Source organism: Pagrus major, chromosome 23 (genome assembly GCF_040436345.1).
Source record: "Pagrus major chromosome 23, Pma_NU_1.0".
NCBI classification, from domain to species: Eukaryota; Metazoa; Chordata; class Actinopteri; order Spariformes; family Sparidae; genus Pagrus; species Pagrus major.
The window spans coordinates 27,661,300-27,686,061 of record NC_133237.1 but is presented as its reverse complement, the minus strand read 5'-3'; the positions used below and the strand labels follow the sequence as shown (position 1 = coordinate 27,686,061).

General features: G+C 44.1%; 1 protein-coding gene across 1 annotated transcript in view; it reads left to right on the top strand.

Moving 5' to 3' along the window:
• The first annotated feature begins 5,546 nt into the window (after nucleotides 1-5,546).
• The window catches only part of doc2a (double C2-like domains, alpha), a 30,038-nt gene continuing 10,822 nt past the window's right edge, over nucleotides 5,547-24,762 (top strand). The window contains exons 1-6 of the mRNA XM_073494777.1: nucleotides 5,547-5,871; nucleotides 10,252-10,331; nucleotides 15,438-15,512; nucleotides 16,681-16,790; nucleotides 20,747-20,873; nucleotides 20,984-21,043. Coding sequence (XP_073350878.1) covers nucleotides 5,547-5,871; nucleotides 10,252-10,331; nucleotides 15,438-15,512; nucleotides 16,681-16,790; nucleotides 20,747-20,873; nucleotides 20,984-21,043 — 777 coding nt within the window. The remainder of the gene's footprint in view (nucleotides 5,872-10,251; nucleotides 10,332-15,437; nucleotides 15,513-16,680; nucleotides 16,791-20,746; nucleotides 20,874-20,983; nucleotides 21,044-24,762) is intronic.

The window sequence follows — 24,762 nt, the reverse complement described above, 5'->3', positions numbered from 1 at the left end:
GACTGAAGCTCACTCTCTGACTGAAGCTCACTCTCTGACTGAAGCTCACTCTGACTGAAGCTCACTCTCTGACTGAAGCTCACTCTGACTGAAGCTCACTCTGACTGAAGCTCACTCTCTGACTGAAGCTCACTCTCTGACTGAAGCTCACTCTGACTGAAGCTCACTCTCCTCTGACTGAAGCTCACTCTGACTGAAGCTCACTCTCCTCTGACTGAAGCTCTCTCTCCTCTGACTGAAGCTCACTCTGACTGAAGCTCACTCTGACTGAAGCTCACTCTGACTGAAGCTCACTCTCCTCTGACTGAAGCTCACTCTGACTGAAGCTCACTCTGACTGAAGCTCACTCTCTGACTGAAGCTCACTCTGACTGAAGCTCACTCTCTGACTGAAGCTCACTCTGACTGAAGCTCACTCTGACTGAAGCTCACTCTGACTGAAGCTCACTCTCCTCTGACTGAAGCTCACTCTCCTCTGACTGAAGCTCACTCTGACTGAAGCTCACTCTGACTGAAGCTCACTCTCTGACTGAAGCTCACTCTGACTGAAGCTCACTCTCTGACTGAAGCTCACTCTGACTGAAGCTCACTCTCTGACTGAAGCTCACTCTTTGGACCGGCGTAATGAAACATGATGACAGCAGCTTCACTCCTCTGAACACACAGAACAGCTTCTTAATAAAAGTGTCTTTGACCTTTAATTCTTAATTATAATAATCACACTCTGCGATCGCTCAGTGTCTAAGTTAAACCCTGCTGATCGTTAAATATGTGAGGACACTTAACGAACCTGGTGATTAATAATTATTATTTACACTCTTTATATCGTGTAATTATGGTGCGGAAAGTAAATTATATATCTGAAGTAAGTCAAACTTTACACTCAGTACTGTTTAATAATATGACGAGTAAATAATTATTGTACTTCAAGAAATCAACATGATGAATTTGTATCTTATGAATGACTTTATATTGATTAGTTTGTGTCATACGGAAGAGGATTAGGGTCAATATTAAAGAAATGTGAGAATTCTCAAAAATCTGACTTTTTTCTTAAATTCAGGCTTTTTTCTGGGAATCCTCAGAATTTTGTGAAAAAGTCTGAATGTTGAGAGAAAAGTTATTATTGTAATAACTATTGTTAAAAACTCCTTCAGAACCGACTGTTAGCTTAACGTCTCCCAACACAGCGACTGTGTGATAATCCATTCACAGTTTAGCAACCGACCCAATGGAAGCCGCTAACATTAGCATGTCTGGCTAACTAGCTTTCTACGCCAAGGTGAGCCGTGGGGGTGTGGCTTGTTTCAGGAGTGTGTTAACTTTACATTATTAGAAGAATGTGATTTAACGCGCACTAGATATCCGACAATCACAGGATATTTAAAAGTGGGAAAAAGAGAGAAGTCATAGTTTGAATTCAAATACATTTTGTAATCTTCTTTGTTTTGATGTGTAAACGTAAACAAACGTGACGGTTTCGCAACAACAACACACCTGGCGTCCTGCTCATCAGCTCTTTCCCATCGTGTTGTCAGGTACCATGTTGTCGGCTCGTTTCCTGAGGTTACAGGTAACGTTACACAAACAAACAGCTTTGTTCACAGCCAGCACATCCGTCCTGGATGCTATCAGAGTTTAAGCTAACGTTAGCAGCTCTGCCCTGAACTTGGTTGTAGCTTCACATTCTGTAACTGTAGCCGAACTCGTTAAACACGGCAGTTACTCCGACGGGATCATTATTGTGACTCAGGTTGGCACAAAGGTGATGACAGACTCCTGTTGAGCTCAAAGTGATGGCGAGAGTTAAACAGTCAGTCAGTGTGATAACTGCTGTCCTGCAGTGTTTCACGTCTCAGGTCAGTAATTCAGATCTTCTGTCTCAGCTGTTTTCCTTCAAACAGCCGTGTGGTCCTTTAAAGCCGCCTGGTGTCTGCAGCGATGGTTAATACGCAGTGATTCACTTTGTTTCATGTGTGAGTGCTGCAGGAGTGAATCAGCTGTTCTCTCTGCTGACAGCAGCAGATCGGACGATCAGTGATATCAACAAAAGCTCTGATTAACTTCAGAAACCACAAATCCTCCGAACGTCTCCACAAACAGACGAGTGTGAGATAAATGATTCATATTAAAGGTTTGCGTGGTGTGATGATGGTGATGGTGATGATGATGATCGGCCCCCTCACTCTGCTCACACTTTACTTCAGATGCCCTGCAGAGCTTTTTAAACACAGTGTTTCCTCCCACCGCTTCTCGTCTTCGTCGTCAGCTCGACGTCTGATTGGTTCCCTCTCGTCATGATCACGTCTCCTCACGGTGAACATGACGGAGGACGGTCAGGAAACACGAGACCAGCTCGACCATCACAAACACAACTCAGCTTCGGTTATGTTGTGTCTGCTCTGCCTCCTCCTGCTGGAATGTAACTAAGTACATTTACTTGAGTACTGTTCTTTGAGTCCTTTCTTTTCATGCCACTTTAAATATTGTTTTTTCCTCCATGTGACAGTTTTAGTTTCTAGTTACTTTACTCACAAGAGTCTTTCTCCGTCTGCGACACACTCTGATCGGTTACACGTCGCAAGTAACAGCCTATCAACGCTGAGTAATCTGATATCTGCAAAGTAACTAAAGTTGTCAGATAAATGTAGTGGAGCATGAAATGGAAATACTCAAGTAAAGTACAAGTACCCTCAACATGCACTTAAGAACAGTACTTGAGTAAATGTACTAAGTAATCAAAGTTAACATATAAATGTAATGGAGTAAAAGTACGATATGGAACTCAGAAATCCTCGAGTAAAGTAAAGTAACTCAAAACTGCACCGTCCTCTGTGACCTCTGAGTCGGCTGCAGCAGGCTCACAGGGAGCTGCAGATTAAAGGGGCAGTCTGGTGTTTTCACACATGAGGATCAGTTTACTCACCAGGGTCATTATCAGCGCCGCTCAGCTCCGACTGAGTTACATAACGTCTGCTGAGGCTCTGGAGGGATCGCTCTCAGCCTCGTTAAGTCATCAGGAGGTAAAAGAGGGTCCAGACATCCTGAAAAGTCCTGAACCTTGACCCAGTTGTCCCGGAAATTAGACTAATCAGAGTTTCGATCAGTTACAGCCACTGATCGAAAATTATGGAGGGAAGTTTATATTTGTGTTGAGGGTTTAATGGATAATTATTTAAACACTGTTCAGCCTCCAAACAGCAGAGTCATTGTGTTTTTGTTCCTAATGACAGACGGCTGAATACATAAATAACAATAATTTTAGTCTGGTCGGGTTCAGGCACAAAAACCACCTGGTTAAGGTTCGGAAAACATCGTGTGAATCTTTAAAGACCTGGTTCTGTCTCCACAAACACGTCCGCAAAATGTCCTGACGTCTCATCACAAACTAGTTTTGTTGCCATAACGCAGCTCAAATTTATGGAGGACTGAACCTGCCAAAATAATAAATAAATAATTAAATAAATATCTTGATAAAAGTAAAAAAAGTTGTCTTTGTAAATGTCAGCAGTGGAGCCTGAAGCTTCAGCTGTGACTCAGACTGAAGAGATGTGACGGAGGTCAGACACATTTGTTCAGTTTCTACAGAAAGGTGACAGCAGCTTTACATTCAGTGTCTGCAGTGAACCAAAGAGACGAGCAGCTGCTGATCCTTAAAGCTACTGTTGACGCTAGTACACCGTTAGCTTGAACAGGCTGCTGAGTGTCTGAGTTTTCAATAGTTTGCATCATTTTCGTTCTCTTGCTAAAATAACAACAGTCCAGTGAGGTTTTATTTTCCTTGCTAATGATTTTAAGGATTTCTCAGAGACGACGGGGACCATGATCCGTGCAGGATCTGGACCAGAACATTGTAAAGAAAGAAAACATTGTGGTTTGGGTTTAAATACTGACATCACATGTGTAACTGCAGAACTTCACTACGCTGGTCAATAAAAAACTTATTTCCATCTTGTAGCCGCTCAGATCGTCTGAAGTGTTAGCAGGAGCTCGACCACGGCTGAGGGTGTAAACATCATCTCCTCAGATCAGGTTGATCTCTGTGATCACAGCAGACGAGCTGCATGGAGACATCTGATGTTTAAATCATCTCCAGCTGCTTCAGCTGTTCAGCAGAACGCTGCAACTCTGTTTTACTGTGAAGCTCCAGAAATGTTCTGTGGACTACGAGACTTCACCTGACTTTATATCATCAGGAGGAGATGATGGCTGAGCCTGACTTTATATCATCAGGAGGAGATGATGGCTGAGCCTGACTTTATATCATCAGGAGGAGATGATGGCTGAGCCTGACTTTATATCATCAGCAGGAGATGATGGCTGAGCCTGACTTTATATCATCAGGAGGAGATGATGACTGAGCCTGACTTTATATCATCAGGAGGAGATGGCTGAGCCTGACTTGGTGTATGAAGCAGGCTGGAGGCTGTTTCAGCGTGCAGGAGATGGAAACCTCATTAAGGAGCTGCCTGCTCGCTCTGCTGCTCCTGGTCCTGCACAGAACTCCTCCAGTACCTCCTCTGTCTCACCTTCACACCTGTCCAGCAGAGGTTGATATTAAACAGCATCTTCACATCTTTTCTCAAGATCTACTCCGACCTCTCTCACCGCCTTCCCTCTTCTCAGTCCTCATTAAACTCCTGCTGTCAGGTGCCTGCAGCCGCCCGTCGAGCTGCTGTTGGGATAAATTGAGTCGGAGCCGCTGCAGAGACGGAGAGAGTGGGCCTGTTAAAACAAGCGTGAGGACGTGAGCTGTGACGCGTCTGTAGAGATGTTTTATATTTTCCTCCATGAGCTCCACCGTGATGACATCACTGCCCCCGTCAGCGGGAACCAATGAGCTGCGAGCTGACAACCACAAACAGGAAGTATTTAGAGACGGACTGACGTGTTGGTTCTGAGCTGCCTTTAGAAGCTGAGAGTCTTCATGAGTCCACTTGGTTCTGAATATACGAGACTAAGAGCAAAGGAATGTAACTAAGTACATGTACTCAAGTACAGTACTTAAGTTCAATGTTGTGGTACTTGTACTTTACTTGAGTATTTCCATTTTCTGTGACTTTAAACTTCCACTCCACAACATTTTAGAGGCAAATATTGAACTTTATACTCCACTACATTTATTTGCTAACTTTAGTTACTAGTTACTTTACAGATTACATGCTGCATCGGAGCCAAAGTAGAACATTTTAAATTGATATAAACCACAAGACAAACAGTCAATCAGCAAAATGTTCATTTAATAAACTTCTCGTGTTTTATCGTTTGTTTTTTTATGTAAAGTCTGACTCTGAAATGTAACTAGTAACTAAAGTTAGCAAATAAATGTAGTGGAGTAACAAGGTCAACATGTCTCTCTGAGATGTAATGGAGTAGAAGTAGACAGTAGCTCAAATAGAAAAAGTCCAGTAAACTTTACACCTGAGTAGACAGAAACCTATGAGACGTGTCCAGACCGGGACAGAGCTCAGTGCTGCTGATGAAGCTCATGTGATCTGTCTCTTGTCTCTTGTCTCTTGTCTCTTGTCTCTTGTCCTGTCAGACTCTATGACGGTGCGGAGAGGAAAGAAGCTCAGCATCTCCATCCAGGAACACATGGCCATCGACGTCTGCCCCGGCCCCATCAGACCCATCCGACAGATCTCTGCCTACTTCCCCCGCCTGTCCCCCACCTCCCCCGGGCCCCTGTCCCCCAACCCGGCCGTGTCCCCTCAGGCCCTCAGCCCCGGTTCTGTGGCCTCCGGGATGGGCGGGGCTCACCTCCTGTCTCCTCTGCTGGCCCACGGCCGGCCCGGCGGCGGCGGGTCGCTGTCTCTGACCAGCAGCGTGGACACGTCGGTGGAGATCAACAGCTCCGACAGTGACGACTGCAGTGAGCCTCGCTGTTGGCATGTGTGTGTCTGTGTCTGTGTGGCTGTGTGTGTGTGTCTGTGTGTGTGTGTGTGTGTGTGTGTGTATGTGTGTGTGTGTGTCAGTGTGTGAGTGTGTCTGTGTCTGTGTGTGTGTGTGTGTGTGTGTGTGTGTGTGTGTGTCTGTGTCTGTGTGGCTGTGTGTGTGTGTGTGTGTCTGCGTGTGTGTGTGTCTGTGTGTGTGTGTGTGTCTGTGTCTGTGTCTGTGTGGCTGTGTGTGTGTGTCTGTGTGTGTGTCTGTGTCTGTGTCTGTGTGTGTGTGTGTGTGTGTGTGTGTGTGTGTGTGTGTCTGTGTGTGTCTGTGTGTGTCTGTGTGTGTCTGTGTGCGTGTGTCAGTGCATGTGTGTGTGTGTCTGTGTGTGTGTGTGTGTGTGTGTGTCTGCGTGTGTGTGTGTGTCTGTGTCAGTGCATGTGTGTGTGTGTGTGTGTGTGTGTCAGTGTGTGAGTGTGTTTCTTACCTTTATTTTGAAAATCAGATTTCTGCAGAGATGTAACATTCTGAGTTTATTTTGAAAGTCAGGCTGTAACTTCTGATCAAAGCTCTGAGACTCGTCCAATATTTATCTTCTCCACTCGTCTGCTTCTGTTCACATCCGGACACAGCTAGCTTAGCGTTAGCCTGCAGCTAGCTTAGCGTTAGCCTTTTAGACTCTTCTCCTGTGTGACGAAGATGATCAGCTGACTGGTACCAGAGGACATGTTGGTTTATTTTCTTTTTCAAAGATCCTTTATTGATTTGTCTGTGAAGAGGGTTCACTCTGGACAGATTAGAGAAACTGAAGTGAACTCGAGATGACGTCAGCTGTAGATCCACAGAGACTCTTTGTAGTTGTAGTAGTTGTAATTTAGTCGTCATAAAACCTTAAATTTTGAACGACAAGAAGTTCTTCAGACGTCTGAAACTGAAGCTGATGAGGAGTCTGACATTACAGAGTGAAAACGTCAACAGTGGAAACTGAACAGACGTCAAGAAACTTTAATTCTGGTTCCACCGGACGTCTTCTCGACCTCGTCAGAGACGTTGAATTTAAATGTTTTTCCCAGAAACATCTAAATGGACGATGTTCTGAATCTGGACTCCTGAGTTTGTCTGTGACTGCCGTAGTCTGTCGGGACGTAACGAAGCTGCAGTGACTTCACTGCGAACATGTTAACAACACCAGAGTCCGATTTATCTGACCGGCCTCCACATCGACGACCAGTTCAGCTCAGACACGACTGATAAATGATTCATGTCGTTGTGTCACAATAACTTTAATAATGCAACACAAACCTCTTCAGATCGTGTGTTAGTGAGAATATTTCCACATCGAGGCAGCTGAAACACAATCAGTGCTTCAGAGACAGGGAGGACTGATGAGCTCTGTGTGAGGGAGCTTCACTGCTTCATGCTCTCCACCTTCAGGAATCACAGTAGATTGTGATAAATGACTGAGGCTGATGCTCTCAGCGCTGCAGAGCCTCCGACATGTTGTCAGCCTCCTCACTGATTCACATCTCTACAGTAAAGACTAATTAGAGGTTTTCCCTCGTTAACATGTTTTCATAATCAGATGTGTTTTGCAGTCACTGGTCGCTGATTTCTGCTGTTTCGTAATGATCAGATTGATCAGAGCAGGAGACTCTGATGTGTGAGAGCAGACACAGATGATCTGCAGAGACTTCATCAGCCTCACGTTCATTATTACAGCACAGTGACGTCTTCATGCTGCTGCTTGTGTTGGTGCAGGATGTTGTTACTGCAGCCTGAGGCAGACGAGGTGGGTGGAGAATAATCCACATCCAGAAACCTGAATAAAACATCCAAGAGCCCCTTTATTTACATTTCATGTTGAAGACTGCAGAGACCAGCTGAGGATGGATGGATGGATGGATGGATGGTTGGATGGATGGATGGATGGATGGATGGATGGATGGATGGATGGATGGATGGATGGTTGGATGGATGGATGCATGGATGGATGCATGGATGGTTGGATGGATGGATGGATGGATGGATGGTTGGATGGATGGATGCATGGATGGATGGATGGATGGATGGATGGATGGATGACGCAAAACAACTACAGATGAACACATAGATACAAAATGACCACAAGAGATGTCAAAAGACTACAAAGAGACAAAAAGCTACAAAAACAGACACACAAAAATATCAGAGACACAAAACTACTACAAAGAAACACTGAAGAAGCACAAACAGACAGCAGGCAGCGAACGATGAAGAGACACAAAACCACGACATGGAGACAAAATGACCAACGAGGATATTCAGCACGTTCTGTCTCTCTCAGCCGGAGGGTCCTGCTCTTATTTTGGAGGGGTGGGGGTCTGGATGATCCTCCATGTTTGCTCCAGCGTTGTGTCCTCGTGGTTTCTGTAGAGCTGAAACAACTTCCTGTAGTTTCTCCTCTATGACTGGATGAAGTGAAGTGGATGTCAGCGTCACAGCTGCCGTCTGACATCATTCATATTTTGTCTGTAAACACTTCCTCCTCCTCGCAGCAGCTTCAGTCCTGCACCAGTGAGCTCAGACGTATGTGGGCGGGACAAAGACATGAAACCTGAATAGATGTTTGAGGCTGCAGCGATGCAGCGGTGGAAAGTAACTAAGTACAGTGCATTTATCTGAGTACAATCTTAATTACAATTTTAGGTACTTTACTTGAGTCTTTCCAGGTAATGTTGAGTTGTACTGTCAGCAGAAGACAGTTTTTACTGCATTATATTTATATGAGTCTGTGTATTAAAGGTTGTTTGCACAGATGAAGATGAACAGAATCAGACACAGACTGACACAACAGCACATCATGTACTTTTACTGCATGAAACTGACGGTACTCGTGTACTTATACTGCTCTCCTAACTCCTAAAGAAAAGAAAAGAAAAGTATGTATTATTCAAAGTGTGTAACCGTCCTTTAATCAATAATTCATCGTCGCTGACCTTGTTCTGTGGACAGCAGCTGCTTTGTTGTGCACCACCTGTGATCTCCTCTGTGAGCTGACTTCCTCCTCTTCCTCCGTCAGCTGGCCGTCCGTCGTTTTATGTGTCTTTGTGGTCATTTTGTGTCTGATCGTTGTGTCACTGTAGTTTTGTCTTTCTATGGTCATTTTCTGTCTCTTTGTAGTCGTTTTACATCTCCCGTGGTCATTTTGTGTCCCTCTTTGTCCGTCTGTTAGCATCATCTCTTTGTGTTCAAGTTTCTTTGTGGTCATATTGTGTCTCCTTGTAGTTGTTTTGCATCTCATCGTTCATTTTGCATCCCTTTGTCGTACTGTTTTTTCACTTTTTGTGGTCGTGTTTTGTGTCTTTGTGGTCATTTGTGTCTCTGCGGTTGTTTTTTCTCCCTTGTGGTCCTTCGTAGTTGATTTGTTTCTCTTTGTGGCTCATTTTGCTGCTTTGTGTGTCTGTTTGTGGTTGTCTGTAGTTATTTGTGTGTCTTTATGGTCACATTGTCTCTCTGTTAGTTTTTGTCTGGTTGTAGTCGTCTGTATCTCGTTGTAGTCGTCTGTATCTCGTTGTAGTCGTCTGTATCTGGTTGTAGTCGTCTGTATCTGGTTGTAGTCATCTGTATCTCGTTGAGGTGCCTCTGTGTCTCTTGTTGTTTTGTGTCTTTGTGGCTGTTTCATGAGCTTCGTGGTCGGTAGCAGTTGATTTCTCGCTGATCCAACAGGAAATAGTAACAGTCACTTTAAATAGTCCTGTGTGACCAGGCTGCCGGCACGACTCCAGCTCTGTGTGGATCACTCATACAGTATCTCACAGCGGCTCGTAGCTTAGCATAAAAACAATGTGTTGTGTAAGCTGTGGTCTGTTTCTGGAGCTGATGCTTAAAATACATATTTGTTCTAATCCCTGTGAATCACACGCTGCATGTATGGTCTTATATAACAGCACTGGAAGAACATCAGGTTGTGTTTGGTGTGTGTGTGTGTGTGTGTGTGTGTGTGTGTGTTTGGTGTGTGTGTGTGTGTGTGTGTGTGTGTGTGTGTGTTTGGTGTGTGTGTGTGTGTGTTTGGTGTGTGTGTGTGTGTGTGTTGTATGAACATGTCTCACTCTGTATGTGTGCACGGTTGTAACGAGGCGTGACGAATGTGTCGGCTCTCCTGTTTAAGAGGCTTTTGCGTGTTGACATGTGATGAGTTGTGTTCACATCACTGTGACAGTTGCTGCTCCACTAAATTGGATTTCCATCCACTGAACGCATGAAGCTCCTCAGATGTTCCTCTCTGCTGTTGCATGGCTCCTCTTTATTATTCATTCTGACAGGTTGTTGTAAATCATGTTTTGATATTGGGTCTGATCGTCTCTGTCCTCTCTGCCTCCATGTGTTTCCTCAGCTGCTCTGGGGACGCTGGAGTTCGAGCTGAGATATGAGCAGAGCTCCAGCGAGCTGCACTGCACCGTGCTGCGGGCCAAGGTAAGGACGCTCTGCAGACCGGTAATGTGCCGCTGTAACGGCCTCCGCTCTGCTGGGCTCGGCTTTACGGCAGAGTCTGGAGCCCGGCTGCAGAGATTTATCTCCCATTCACACACAAGTGCTTTTAGGCCTCAGTGGGTTTCAAACGAAGAGGCTTCTGTTGGTCAGTCAGAGTCGGATCTGTCTGCTGCACAGTTCAGATTGTCTTCACAGGAACTCAGGGGAAAAAAGCAAACTTGGTGAACGTGTCGTAGTTTTGTGTCTCTTCGTGGTCAGTTTGTGTCTCACTGTGTGTGTTTCAGAGGTTTTGCATCTGTTTGTGGTCGTTTCATCTCGAGAGTTTGTAGGCTGCAAAAATGGATTAAGAGACTAATGCAAACTGAGACAGCAATGAAATATGGATGAATACAACAAAAACAGATAAAGAATAAAATATAGCACAAGCAATAAAAATAACCAACTGACTGGTGATAATCTCATGAGCAACATAAAGACTGGAACCAACTTCCACTGGAATTATTGCATGTTGCTACAAACAGACACTGATGAATGCTCGAATCATAAAAATCTACTTCTAGAGACCGAACTGAAGCTTCCTGTGGAGTTTTGAGAGCGTCCTCATTTAGTTTGTCTCGTTGCCTCGTCAGCACTCTTTCAAATCCAGACAAAGAAACACAGAGAAACGACACGATTACGACCTTGAGAGGGATGACTGGTGTCGCTCAGAGGCAGAGGTGGATGTAGGTGGATGTAGGTGGATGTAGGTGGATGTAGGTGGACGAAGTATTCACAAAAACAGCTACAAAGCGTCTGTTTCTGTCTGTCACCAGCCTGAAGCCGTTGGCTCTGACGGGACAGTTGAAGTCGTTCAGTGTTCGTGTCCTGGCAGCTCGTTAGCGTCAGAGCTGTGGAGCTGCTGATGGAAACAGAGACTTCAGGTTGTGGTGTAAAGAGTCTGCAGGGTGTTTTATTTTGACGGGGTGCAGCCATAGTATTTTCACAGTGTGGTATTAGTGCTTTTACTGAAGTAAAGGATCTGAGTCCTTCTTCCACCTCTAGTATCTGTAACAATGTCAAACACCTTCATTATTTTTATTCAACACGCTGCTTTCGTTGCTGCTTTGAGAGAAAATCCATTTAAGCCTCAGTTTGTTTCAGCTGGTTGAATCTTGAGCTTCTGTCTTAACTTCATTTTCTGACTGAAATACACCGAAGAGTCGTAGTCAGCTTCTGTCGTCATTACACAGGAAGTGGCCTTTTGTACTTTCTGTAGCATCCGTCACACCTGGAGAGTCTGAGTCTTCTGCCAGGCTGAGAACAATCCTGTTTTATCTGAAGCTGCTGGGATCAAATCAAACGTCTGTGCAGAACAGAGAGGGAGAAGACGTCCGTAAAGATTTACAGTCGTTGTAACATGATTCAGAGCAAACTGTCACACCGGAGCCCAATTAGAGAGTCAGAGACAATAAAGAGACGTCGAGCTGCACCGTCATAAATCTACAGCTACAGTTCACCTGACACCTGCTCCACCTGAGAGTGTGCAGGTATCTGTCGTCTCTTCATCACCTCGTCTTCACAGCCTGAAGCTCTGCCGCTCCGGGACCCAACACGTTCAGCAGAACAGAACACAATCAGCCCGAACGTGTTCTGAAATACTGTTATTGATTTTATTTGTATTTTACGCTGAAGCCTCCATAATTCTCCACCCGGTGCAGCTGATTCACAGACGACGAGAGCAGATTTCATTTATGATCGGAGCCGGGAATCATATAAAACACTTCATTTCTTTATTATATACTGTATATATAATACTACGACGCTGCAGGACACACAAAGACAAAAGAGCTCCAGATAAATACTCAGTAACCCGGTCTCATCCTGAGAATATGTGAAAAATGATGCTGGACTTCTAGTTGGTAGTGTTGTTGAACCAGAGTACAGACGCGGTCTGGAGTCAGCAGCTCATTGATCTATAGGAGGCTGAACATGATTAAATGTTTTAATGCAGAAATCAGCCTACAGATGAGCTGTAACTGCCTCCGTCAGCTGGAAACACAATGTATCCACATCATACAGTCTGACATGGTCTGATTTAATCACAATATCACTGAATATAAACACTTAACACATGTTTTACTGAGGAAATATTCAGGCATGCTGCAAAAAAAGTCATTTTGTGACCTCATAATCCCGCTGACTGAGCATTAAACTCATTATATTTCTTTATTTCCTTATTAACATTAACTTTGTGCTGATAAAACAGTCAAAACAAACTTTCACATAATTTCATAATTTCCATGTTTAGGGCTTTAAAAACTGATATAAACTATATATTACTGGATCTGGAATCTCATTGGCTACATGATGCATCAATCATCGAGAGGCTGGCGTGTGATTGGCTCAGGAGAGAGGAGGAAGAAGAGAGAGTGGGTCGCTGGTCTACGCCATCACTCACTGGCTGTTGCAGGCTCTAGGGCGGGCGTAGAAACTGAGTGAACTGAGTCTTACAGATAAAAACATGAAGAAGTCGCCACAACCTCAGTGTTTTTGTCGCGTTTTGGACTAATTGTGTTACTGAACTGGATCCAGTGGATATTTGAGGATAAGAGACAGTTTTGCATCACCGTCATCTCTAAAATGACTCGTGAATGTTTTCTCTCCCCAACAAACTCATTTCTGTTTTGTTCACTTATAACAGCTCCAGTTACCTGCTGACATCACAAACTCATCCTGTGCAGTCAAACTCACATAGGTTTGATTTAAATTCCTGCTGCGATCACAACGTTTTTAAGATACCAACAGGCTGAGACAGGATATGGTTTTGATTATTTATGATACAGCGTCTGTAGGAGGAAATAAAACCTGCATGTTAAAGGATTTCTCTACGTTGCAGGATCGGTTATGAATATTTTATCCATGACTGTGTCTCCGTGCACGAAATACACTTTACTGGCTTCTTGCAGGGAAGCTAAAGTTGCTCAGGCTGAACATTTCTAAACATTATCTGTTACTGTGGTCATTAGTTTAGAAGATGACAGTGTTGGTGGAGGTCTGCAGTGTCCAGATGGTGATAATAAAAAAGGACAACATGTACTGAAACTAATCTGCAGGACTGTGACTCAACTCTTCTAAGATCATCGTGACAAAAATCTAATGAGACTTTGTGCGGCTTCAGTTTGTTACATGAACAGAACAACACGAGAGGACGGAGACAGGAGGACTTTAAATTGCTTCATTATCAGGTGAGACGGGAGGTAATCAGCACACCTGCTGCCACTGAGATTTCTTTACTTGAGGAGCTACTTTAATGTTTAAAAGGGTGGATTAACTGGGCGCTGCTCGAGGTGGAGGCAGTTCTCCGAGAGCGTGATGGAAACGTTTAGATTTTTAACAGCTTGAATTTTTACACTGAGGATGAAAGCTGCCGCTGCAGCCGTCGTGTTGCAGCAGGTTTAAAGGAACAACATGTGACGGACGACAGAAAGCTGCAGGCTGTCGACAAACTCTTACTGTACTTTTTACTTCACTACATTTATGAGACAGCTTCAGTCACTGGTTAACTGCCTGAGACCCAAAGAGGTAAAATCATGAACATTAACAGCTCCAGACAGAGAAGATAACTGAGGCTCAGAGAGGAAACCTGGAAATAAGTTGCATTTCAGCACTTCCTGTTCCCTCGTCTCAAAGTCAGCGAGTTTCTGGGTTCAGACGGGCTGAACATATTTACAGGTTTAGTTCTCCGACATAAACTCATCATTAAATGTCCACAGTTTAATTATAAAGCTCTTAAAAACGTGTGTTAAAAACGGTTAGCGGTTGCTAACAAGTGTCTAAATGAGACTACAGAGGTTGTCGGGGACATTAAACGTCCTCACAGCGAACACGGAGGAAAATCAAAACCTGTAAGTTTCAAAAACCTCCTGTTTCCACTGAGATGTTACTGAGTTAACAGCGATTTTACTGCAGCTGCTCTGGAAACACAACAGTTACATTAAAACATGAAATCTGCTCCAGTTCAGGATGTCGTCTGTTTAAAAAACAGTTGTTTTGTAATGAAGAAGTTCAGCTGTGCTTTTAGTCAGTTTTATTGTTATGCTAACATGCTAACTGTCTAACATTAGATGGTTAACATGCTGACATTTAGCATGTTAGCATGTTAGCAGCTAACAGTTGTGTTGTCTCTGAGGTTTACAACACAAAGACTTTCTGGTGAACACGTGAAGAGTTGTTATTTTATCAGAGCGTCTGTGTTTTTGTGACGACCTGTGAACTCTGGACAACATCTGCACCTGAAGGCAACATTTATCTTTGAGATGAAGCTGATCTGAGATCGTTCACAGACTGCTGGCGTGTGCCGGCCACAGCAGAGGACTCAGACTGAAGCTGCTCTGATACAGAGCCGACTCCTACATGTGGTTTAAATATAAATGCTGCTGTAGTGACGCTGTCGTCTGTCGGCTCACAGTCTCTCTCTGCTCCCTCAGACTCATTCAAAATAATAAAAACATCTCTCTCTCTCTGCCGTCGCTGCAAATGTCAAAGCTGTTGAAGTAAATTTAGGAGCACTTTCTCTGATGATCTGCTGATGAGGCCAACAGGCTGAAATCAAGTGTGGTTTGATCCTCCGTCTGTGTGAGAACGAGCCGTCCTGCTGTCGTCTTTATCCTCCTGCAGCAGTTAACACAGCGTGTTCATATCAGTGAGCTGTGAAAAGGTCAGGAGACACGCAGGAAAGTGATTTATAGTAATCTGATTACACAACTGGGAGCTGATTGTTAGATTCATCACTAAACAGTCGATACGTACGAGAGAGAGATCGATCATTCATATTTACTTTAAACAGACAGCAGGTGGAAACATGTTTTTATTAGAATATTTTGCTTCATAACATGTAAAAAATGTCCCAAATAAACATTTAGGTGTTAATTTCAGTTCATATTTCTGTCGTGGACATTTATTTAAATCAGTGTATATTTAATAAGATTGCATAATTTGGGTATTTCACATAAAATATGATCAAACTTGTGATACAAACAGTATCTGTGTTAGTGTGATAGACTGAGGAGGTGTCCTGCTGACGTCTGTCGTTGTTGTTTGTGTGTTCAGGGTCTGAAGCCGATGGACTTTAACGGTTTGGCCGACCCGTACGTCAAACTGCACCTGCTGCCTGGAGCCTGTAAGGTGAGACTCAGAGCTGCACGCTGTCATCAGCACGGTGCTGTTGTTGTTGAGCTGCAGCTGAAAGCCCTGTCAGATGCTGCAGAGCGAGGTGGAGTCATCTGACCTCAGGTTCACACATTATTTCTCAAAAGCCTCGAAATTAAATCAAGGACGTGTTGCACAAACACTCGGGAAATAAAACATTGATTGAAAAGTTCTGGTTCTAGTTCTGGTTACAGGAGAAGAAGTTTGTGTTTTTAGAGAACTGATTTTCTGCCTTTAAAAGATTCAACTGAGACTCAGAAATTAAACTCAACAGTTTGAAATTCATCTTTAAGTCTGCAGCTCTGATGAGACTGAACCTGACTGAAAAAACCTTGATTACATTCAATTCAATGGTAAAGGAGCAGTTCACCCCAAAAGTCAGGCTCAGTCATCATCTCCTGCTGATGATGACTGAGCCTGACTTTATATCATCAGGAGGAGATGATGACTGAGCCTGACTTTATATCATCAGGAGGAGATGATGACTGAGCCTGACTTTATATCATCAGGAGGAGATGATGGCTGAGCCTGACTTTATATCATCAGGAGGAGATGATGGCTGAGCCTGACTTTATATCATCAGGAGGAGATGATGACTGAGCCTGACTTTATATCATCAGGAGGAGATGATGGCTGAGCCTGACTTTATATCATCAGGAGGAGATGATGACTGAGCCTGACTTTATATCATCAGGAGGAGATGATGGCTGAGCCTGACTTTATATCATCAGGAGGAGATGATGGCTGAGCCTGACTTTATATCATCAGGAGGAGATGATGACTGAGCCTGACTTTATATCATCAGGAGGAGATGATGGCTGAGCCTGACTTTATATCATCAGGAGGAGATGATGGCTGAGCCTGACTTTATATCATCAGGAGGAGATGATGAGTTTTTTAATAAAAAATTGTGTGAACTGTTCCTTTAAATTTAAATTGGCTCAGATTAGGTTTGACAGATTTTTTTAAACTAAAACGGAGAGAAATATCAAAGGACCTCCACATGTGCAGCATTTTCTGAGCTACAGTGTGTGAAATACCAACCTGAAATCAATATTGATTAATGTGTGTGTGTGTGTGTGTGTGTGTGTGTGTGTGTGTGTGTGTGTGTGTGTGTGTGTGTGTGTGTGTGTGTGTCCTTCAGGCCAATAAGCTGAAGACGAAGACGATCCGTAACTCTCTGAATCCGGTGTGGAATGAAACACTCACTTACGTCGGGATCACAGAGGAGGACATGCACAGGAAGACGCTCAGGTGTGTGTGTGTGTGTGTGTGTGTGTGTGTGTATGTCTGTGTCTGTGTGTGTGTGTGTGTGTGTGTGTGTGTGTGTGTGTGTGTGTGTGTGTGCGGTTTCATCAGATCTCATTTCGGACTCATTACACTTACAGTCATTAATCAAGCACAGGGACACGTTGACATTCAGACCTGCAGCCCAGTTGTCATCTGTAATTATCTGAGCTGTCGGCGCCGAGCGCTGCTCTCACAGGATCCAGGGGGATCCAGGGGGATCCAGGGGGATCCAGGAGGATCCAGCAGGTGAACTGATCTCTTTACTGTTCCTTCTTATAAACACCTGCAGTGAACAGCCATCAGCTGTTAAGAGCAGCACGATCAGTGTAGAAACGGGCTGTTTTTCACAGGAGTCTGGTGTTTGCAGGATTTGAAAGGAGCTCAGAACGTTTTACACCCGCAAATGATGAATTAGTGTTTGTACCACTGAAGGCACGGATGAGGGCGACCAGAGGAGCGTGTCCATAATGAAAAGCAGAGTGAAATAACAGAGCAGGAAACATTTAATTACTGAGCTCAGGAGCAAACGTTTCATCTCAACTGAACATGAAGAAAAGCCGGCGTGTGATTGTGAACGCACCTCTGAGGGAAAACTAAGAAAGAACGAGCGTGTGTCGGATGAAAACCATCATTTATCTGAAAACACGATCGCTGAGACGGATAATACTCAGCAACAGTTTGTCCTGAAGCCTTTAATCCAGCAGTGGGAGACGGATTCAGAGCCTTTATTTGATTTCTTGCATAAAAACAATCACGTGTAGCTCTCAGGGTTTGACACAGTGAACCACAACGTCTTCACCTGGAAGCTGTGAAATGATCCTGAACGTCTCTCAGCGCGGCTCAAAGTCAGTTCAGAGCTGTTGTTGAACCTGTGGAGAACAGACATGGTGTTGGGCTCTTCTCAAAGGTTATAAGCTGATTTTCTTTCCCCCAAAGAGTCAAAAACTATTTAGGTGCTTCTGTCATTAATCTATAGAAGTTTGAACACTGAATGAAATGTTTAAATGCAGAAATCAACCTGCAGATGAGCTGTAACTGCCTCTGTCAGCTGGAAAACACAATGTGTCCACATCATACAGTCTGAAATGCTCAAAGTTCAAATTTAATAACAATATCACTGAAGTAAAACCTCATTATAGGTCTTTATTTCCTTATTCACACTGACTTTGTGCAGATAAAATAGTCAGAAACGAGAGCTGAGGTGGAAAGAGCAGCTTATAACTACATAAAACTGTATAAACTTGCATAATTTCCAAGTTTAGGGCTTTAAAAACAGATATAAACTATATATTACTGGATCTGAAATCTCATTGGCTGCAAGATGCATCAATCATCCGGGGGCTGGCGTGTGATTGGCTCAGGAGAGAGGAGGAAGAAGAGAGAGTGGGTCGCTGGTCTACATGATCAGTCATTGGCTGTTGTGGGCTCCAGGGCGGGCGCAGGAGCTACAGATGAAACCACAGTCAGTTTATGAGTTTTACATTTTGTCTCCATTTAATGATGTTTACTGTAAATATGTGACTGTGGATCTCGACGGTGACGGTGACCTCTAGTGGCCTCGAATAATTATTTAAATCATGAGAAAAACATTTATGGATGAGGGTCACTGTCACTGCCGCCTTTCGACAGGCGGGTTGATTTACTGAGATCAGGTTCTGGTTCTTTGTTCTCTGAAATCTTTTGCGGTCAGTTTTCTTCCCTCAGTTGTCGCTTTAGGAAACGTCACACTTCCTGCGTCAGAAAGAAACAGCGAGCATAATGCAGGCAGGGATCAACGTTTCCTCCTCAGCATGTTTGTGAAGTTAATGAGTGAATGTTGGAGACGAGGTCGGCCCGACCCTGATGAGGTCGGCCCGTGACGAGGTCAGCCCAACCGTGACGAGGTCGACCCGACCGTGACGAGGTCGGCCCGACCCTGATGAGGTCGGCCCGTGACGAGGTCGACCCGACCGTGACGAGGTCGGCCCGTGACGAGCTCCGCTGCCTCCTCAGACCTTCGTGCCAACATTCAGGTTCCAGCCTCGGGGAGTTCACGTGTCTCGTCCTCAGCTTTTAAACACAAGTGAGAAAAAGACTTGCGGTTCATCCTGAGGGCCACGGCAGCGTGAGAGCGAGTGTGTGTTCCTGCGTTTGTTTCCGTCTCTGTGACACGTCTCAGACGTCGAGATTGATTTTTGGTGTCTTCGCTTCTTCAGGAAGTCGACACACTTTGTTTGTCAAACTGCAGTTTGAGTTCTTCTCTCTAATTGTTTGAGGAAATATAAAGTACAATTAAACCGCAGCTGTTGTGCATCATTTCCATAAAAAGTTTACGGACTCATTTTGCTTCAAACGACGACCGACTAACATCTGAGAGCTGCTGTTGCTAGGAGACCAGCTGTCAACTCCTGTGATGCACGACCGACTGGACTCAAAAGTCTGAAACATTCAGAAAGACGAAACGAGGAAAACATGACGACATGTAGCGTCTGTCGGTCTCTGACCATAGTTAGCTTAGCTTTCTCATATTAGCACTGGCCAAGTTTTCATCCAGACGAGGCGCAAATTCTGACTGCATGACTTCACACTTGAATATATTTTCTTCGATATAATGTATCTAAAATCTGTACAGAACATTTTTATTGAGCTGTTTCCTGACTGAAGAGAACGAGACATCTCCAACTTCACAATAAATTATTTCTAAAAAACATTACACAATTAGAAATGATATTATATGTATCTATATCTGTTATTCATCTTATATATGATGGCTGAGTAGTGATGAGACGTGCGCCCTCAGAGGTTCTGACTCGTTCCTCTTGGTTCTGTCTGTCGACCCGTCACGTTGTTTACCTCCACATTTAAAATGCTGTTTGTATTTGCTGTGTTAATGGTCTGTCTCTGTCGTCGGCTCGTCACTTCATCCTGCTGCTTTGATCTGATTCACTTTATTAAGAAGCAGAAAAGTCTCTGTTGTTGGTTTTGTGTCTGTTCAGGCCGACACCAGTGAGGCGGCCTCAGACTCACCTGTCAGAGGCTGAAACTGACCACACACAAATGTTCTTAGATTTATATTAACACTCGGTTAGCTTCGGTGGAAGGGGAGTAAATGAGGGTTCAGTCAGGAATAACGATCGACCAATGAAAGACGACATCACGGCGACGGTGGAGGAGACTGAAGCCAGACAACATGTATTATTCAGTGAACTAAATAAAAGGTTGACAAACAAAGAAAAACACACAACTTGTGTCGCTGCTGCACATCGTTCATCGAGCTCACACAGAGTTCACCACAGTTTTGGACACATGTGCCTGCAATACCTCAACATGACCAGCAGGAGAATCACTGACACTGATTAGAGATACGATCATTTCCACTTTAAAGTAAAGTTTTATAAATAACTCCTCAAAGGTGGTTTTCATGTGAGCTGGTGTGTCGGCCTCACCGGCGGTGGGGAACAGACTGCCAGCTGTACTTTCCCTGGTAAACAAACCGACCTCTTCAGCCTTTTGGACATCTGGTGTGTCCACTCTAGAGCTCAGAGACACTCCGGCAGCGAATAGCAGAGGAGATGTAGCCTGAATCCCGAGAAGAGCCGCAGCCGGCCGGTCAGCAGCAGCTGAAGAAGCTGGTGTGTTTACTGGGGAAACTACAGGTCACAGTCTGCGTCGCTTCATCATGCAGTTACATTTCTGGAGCCGGAAATATGGAAACTTTTAAACGTGAACTCAAGACTTAACTTTTCAGTCTGGCTTCTGTGTTCTGTCTCAGAATACTATGGTTTTACTGTTTAAACGTATTTTAAGTTATTTGTTTATCATAACCCTTTATTTTTTATTATTTGTCACCTGTCTCCTCTCTTATTTCCTCTGCTGCTTCCTCTCTCCTCTCCTTGTCTCCTTGTCTCCTCGTCTCCTTGTCTCCTCTCCTGTCTCTGCAGGTTGACGGTGTGTGACGAGGATAAGTTGACTCATAATGAGTTAATCGGAGAGTCTCGAGTTCCTCTCAAACGAGTCAAACCGGACCAGACGAAACATTTCCACACCTGCCTGGAGCACCCGCCGCCGGTAACACACACACACACACACACACACACACACACACACACACACACACACACACACACACACACACACAGGAAGTGGTGTTGACTGTATCGACACTCTCTCTCCTCCAGATGCCCTCTCCTACCGCCATGGGTGAAGCCCTGCGAGGGATATCCTGCTACTTAAGAGAGGTGAGAGTCCGTCCATCCATACATCCGTCAGTGCATCCATCTGTCAGTCCGACCCGCTGGTTGCAGGTCTCTGAGGTCGTGTTCACATTCAGCTCTGATCCGTGTGATGCGCTGACGCCAGGCAAAAGGTCAGGAGTTTGTTTAAATCAACAGCTTCCTGCCTCCTGAGAGTGACAGAGACAAACAGAGGTCACATGACCTTCTGCTCCCTGATGGTGATGTCACTGCTGTGAAGATTTACGGGTATAAACGCTGAGAAAAACCTCTGGATTGACTTTTTGCTTTATGAGAAGTGATGTGGCATTTTAACTGAAACCCTCCCAGCTGAGCGTCGTTCCCACAGCTGAGTCAGAGCTGAGAGTCTGTGAGGGATAAAAGAGAGGAAACTGTGTTAGACACACTGAGCTGCTGTTACTTCAGAAAAACAGCTTTAGCCTTGAAAATGAATGTAATTTTCTCAGACTCTGCAGCAGCGACGTGTTCATTTGTGGAAATGAATTATTGCTCATTTAGTTTTAAATTGAAATCAGAATGAGGAGATCGTTATTCACTGTGGATGTTTTACTTCCCTGAAGCAGAAAAGCTCAGGTGGAAATAATAATGTTAGTCATGACGCAGTGTGCACGATATCAGGATGAATGTGTTCAACCTCACTAATAACTTTAAGGAACGGCTCATTATTAAAGGAGCGCTGTGTAAGAAGTTTAGTTCAAAACATTAAAAAATGACTCGGGACTTGTTGGTCTGGATTAAGGCTGTGACTCAGGACTTGTTGGTCTGGATTAAGGCCGTGACTCGGGACTTGTTGGTCTGGATTAAGGCTGTGACTCGGGACTCGTTGGTCTTGTGACCTGTGTTTTTGGAGTTCTGGTCGTATCACATTTTTAAATGCGTGTCATTAATGAACTCATATCGTCAGTAGCTCCTCAGTGTGGACGTTGGGCCGACTCAGTGTGACCAGTTCCATCTCATTACTGATGCTCTGACCATCTCATTGTTATTGATTGAACCACGTTATCATCTTATTAATGAGTTTTGATCGTTGCCTCATTATAAACGTAATCAGCTCCACACTGTGATCACTTCATGGACCGAGCCGCTGCCTCCTCATTGTTGAAGCTGTCGGCTCCGGCTGTGCTGACGTCGCTGTGAAGAAGGTCTGAACGATGTGAGGCTGAACTGAAGCTCAATCGTTCCACTAACGAGGTCTGTTGTTGTGATGAATAAATCTCCACATCCTGATTTAATGAACGAAGAGATTTCTCCTCCTCAGTTTAAACTGAACGTGACTTTCAGTCTGAGGCGGCGTCAGGACGGATTATCTGTGATGTATTAATGATTAGAGATGAAGAGGAAGTGATGCTTTAATAAGCCTCTGGTCGATGTTTTTATTATTTTCCCTTCTCAGTCAGAGTATCAGATCTCTCTCTGCTCACTTGTTGTTCTGTAAATTGTTGAACTTCAATCAGGCCACTAATCACATTCATTAGACTGTGGAGGGTGTGCATGTTGAAGAGAGGAAGCTCTTCAGTTTGAAGTGGACTCAAACTGTCTCTGGATCTGTGAAGTCTGAGCCATCAGAGGACGGTAAGAGGCTCTCAGCTGCTGCACCAGAGGAGTCAGTTCAAGCTCCACTCCAGTTTTCCCTGAAATGATTCACGCGTTGAAGCACTTTATTAATTCTCCACTTTATTTCCCTCAAAATCTGAATTTGTGCTGTGAGAGCAGCAGATATTTACAGTCATTCTTTACTACAAACCAGCACTTCAATGTAAAACCTGCATTTACAAGTTGATTTAAAAGGTGTTTTATTAATATAATCACAACCATCAGTTTTTATAAAGACATAAACCAGACCATCATCTGCTCAGAAACATTTAAAGGTAGTTATCTTTCACAGGTCTTTTAAGATAAAGGTCAATATACAGCTAATAATATGAATTTGATTTAATGAAACGCTTTGTAATGTACGTTTCTGCAAACCACGGATATGTTGCAACTTTATGTTTTTTTAGTTAAAATTTTCAGTTTCATGTGGTGACTGCTTGTTGTCTCGTTATTGGTTCGGGTTCGGAAAACATCAATCATTGTCTTAAAATTCCTGGTTCTGGTTCTGACGACACAAACACGTCTGGAAAATGTCCCGATGTCTCGTTAAAATTCCAGTTTTTGTTGGTACAAAGTGCTACAAGCTCGTCGGGCTCAACTCGTGTTGGTTTTTGACTGAAGACTTGTTGGCCTGAAGCCTTTCAACATGTTTCTGGGTTCGTCGTTTTTTACTCAAGTGAGAGAATCAGAACCAGGACACAATAAGAGCTGGAAACACAGCAGACTGTAGTTTGAGTGCAGCTCAGGCTGAACCTGTGTTTGTGTGAGAGCAGATCTACAACCAGTGCTGGAGTTCGTTCAGATAAAAGAGTCTGCTGCTATCTGTGGTCAGAAGGTCAGAGAGCAGACGGACACGAGGATACATGAGAGATAATTCATCAACAGAGCTGCGAGCGACAGCTGGAGGAGGACGAGTCAGTGTGGAGGAGAAGGACTGACAGATGATGAGTCGCCCACTGAGGAGACGAGCTGGTCTGCAGGGAACAGAAATGACAACAACGAGGACTAAATAGAGAGAATTTAACATTTTAAAACACAACCTCCTCCCCTGCGCTGCACTCAGGTCAGTCCATGAAAAAAAAAATCTGAAGTCACGTCGCTGAGCTCCGTCCAAAGATTTCAGACTTTATTTAAAAAAGATCTCCAAGCTTCCAGAGATGAAGAGGAGGTCTGTCAGGCTGGTTCGAGAAGTTATAATGGCGGTGAAATCTTAGAATCTGTTGAATCTGTGGCCTCGTGTACCTGATCTTCATCAGGTGTTAACTTGGGATTTGTTGGTCTTGTTTTATGACTCGTTGGTCTTGATGTACTGCAGGTCTTGGCTCTGGACCTAACTGGTTTTTGACTCGGGACCAACAGAAACGAAAGCGTCATTCACCTGCTGTGAAAGACGAAAACACCAAACTGAAACAAGTCCAGGAAGCATCAGACACTAAAGATATAGAGTGTTTTTAAATTGCAGGATATCACTTGAGCGATATTTTTGGAGGCTTCGCTCTTCAGACTGAATCCTCGATCGCACAAGAAGACGTATTCGTCATGCATAAAGTATTTGTGAGAAAAACTGTGAAAATACAGGAGGTGAAACTTCACAGCTCAGTCCAGCACCCTTATAAACCTGCCTGCAGGATTCAGGGTCCTTGAAGTGTCCCACCGCCGCCTTTCTTCCATTTCTAGGAGGGATTAGGTGGAAATTCGCTGACCTCAGGTTCAAACGACAGAAGGAAGTCATATTATTGGTAAAAGTAATCAGAGTGTGACGGTGAATGCAGCCTCAGAGTGACTAAATCCTCCCTCAGATGAAGTGTGGTGTTGAAAAGGTCTCAGAGTCGCAGGTAAATATTGACTTATGAAATATTCATCAGCGCCGACGCTTCAGGCCTGTTTGGACTCTGTTTGTGCTTCTTGTCGTCGCCGACTGCAGGCTGATGAGTGAATGTGGAGAGAGATCAAAGACGATCATCCAAAGTTTAATCTTACTAAATCTGAATATGAGAATGTTTCCTCGAGGTCCTGATGTTTATTTCTGTTTTAATCTTTTTATTCAGCACACAGACGTCACACACAGAAACAGAACAAGAGGCTCTCCCAAACTGTCGGACGGTCTCTTT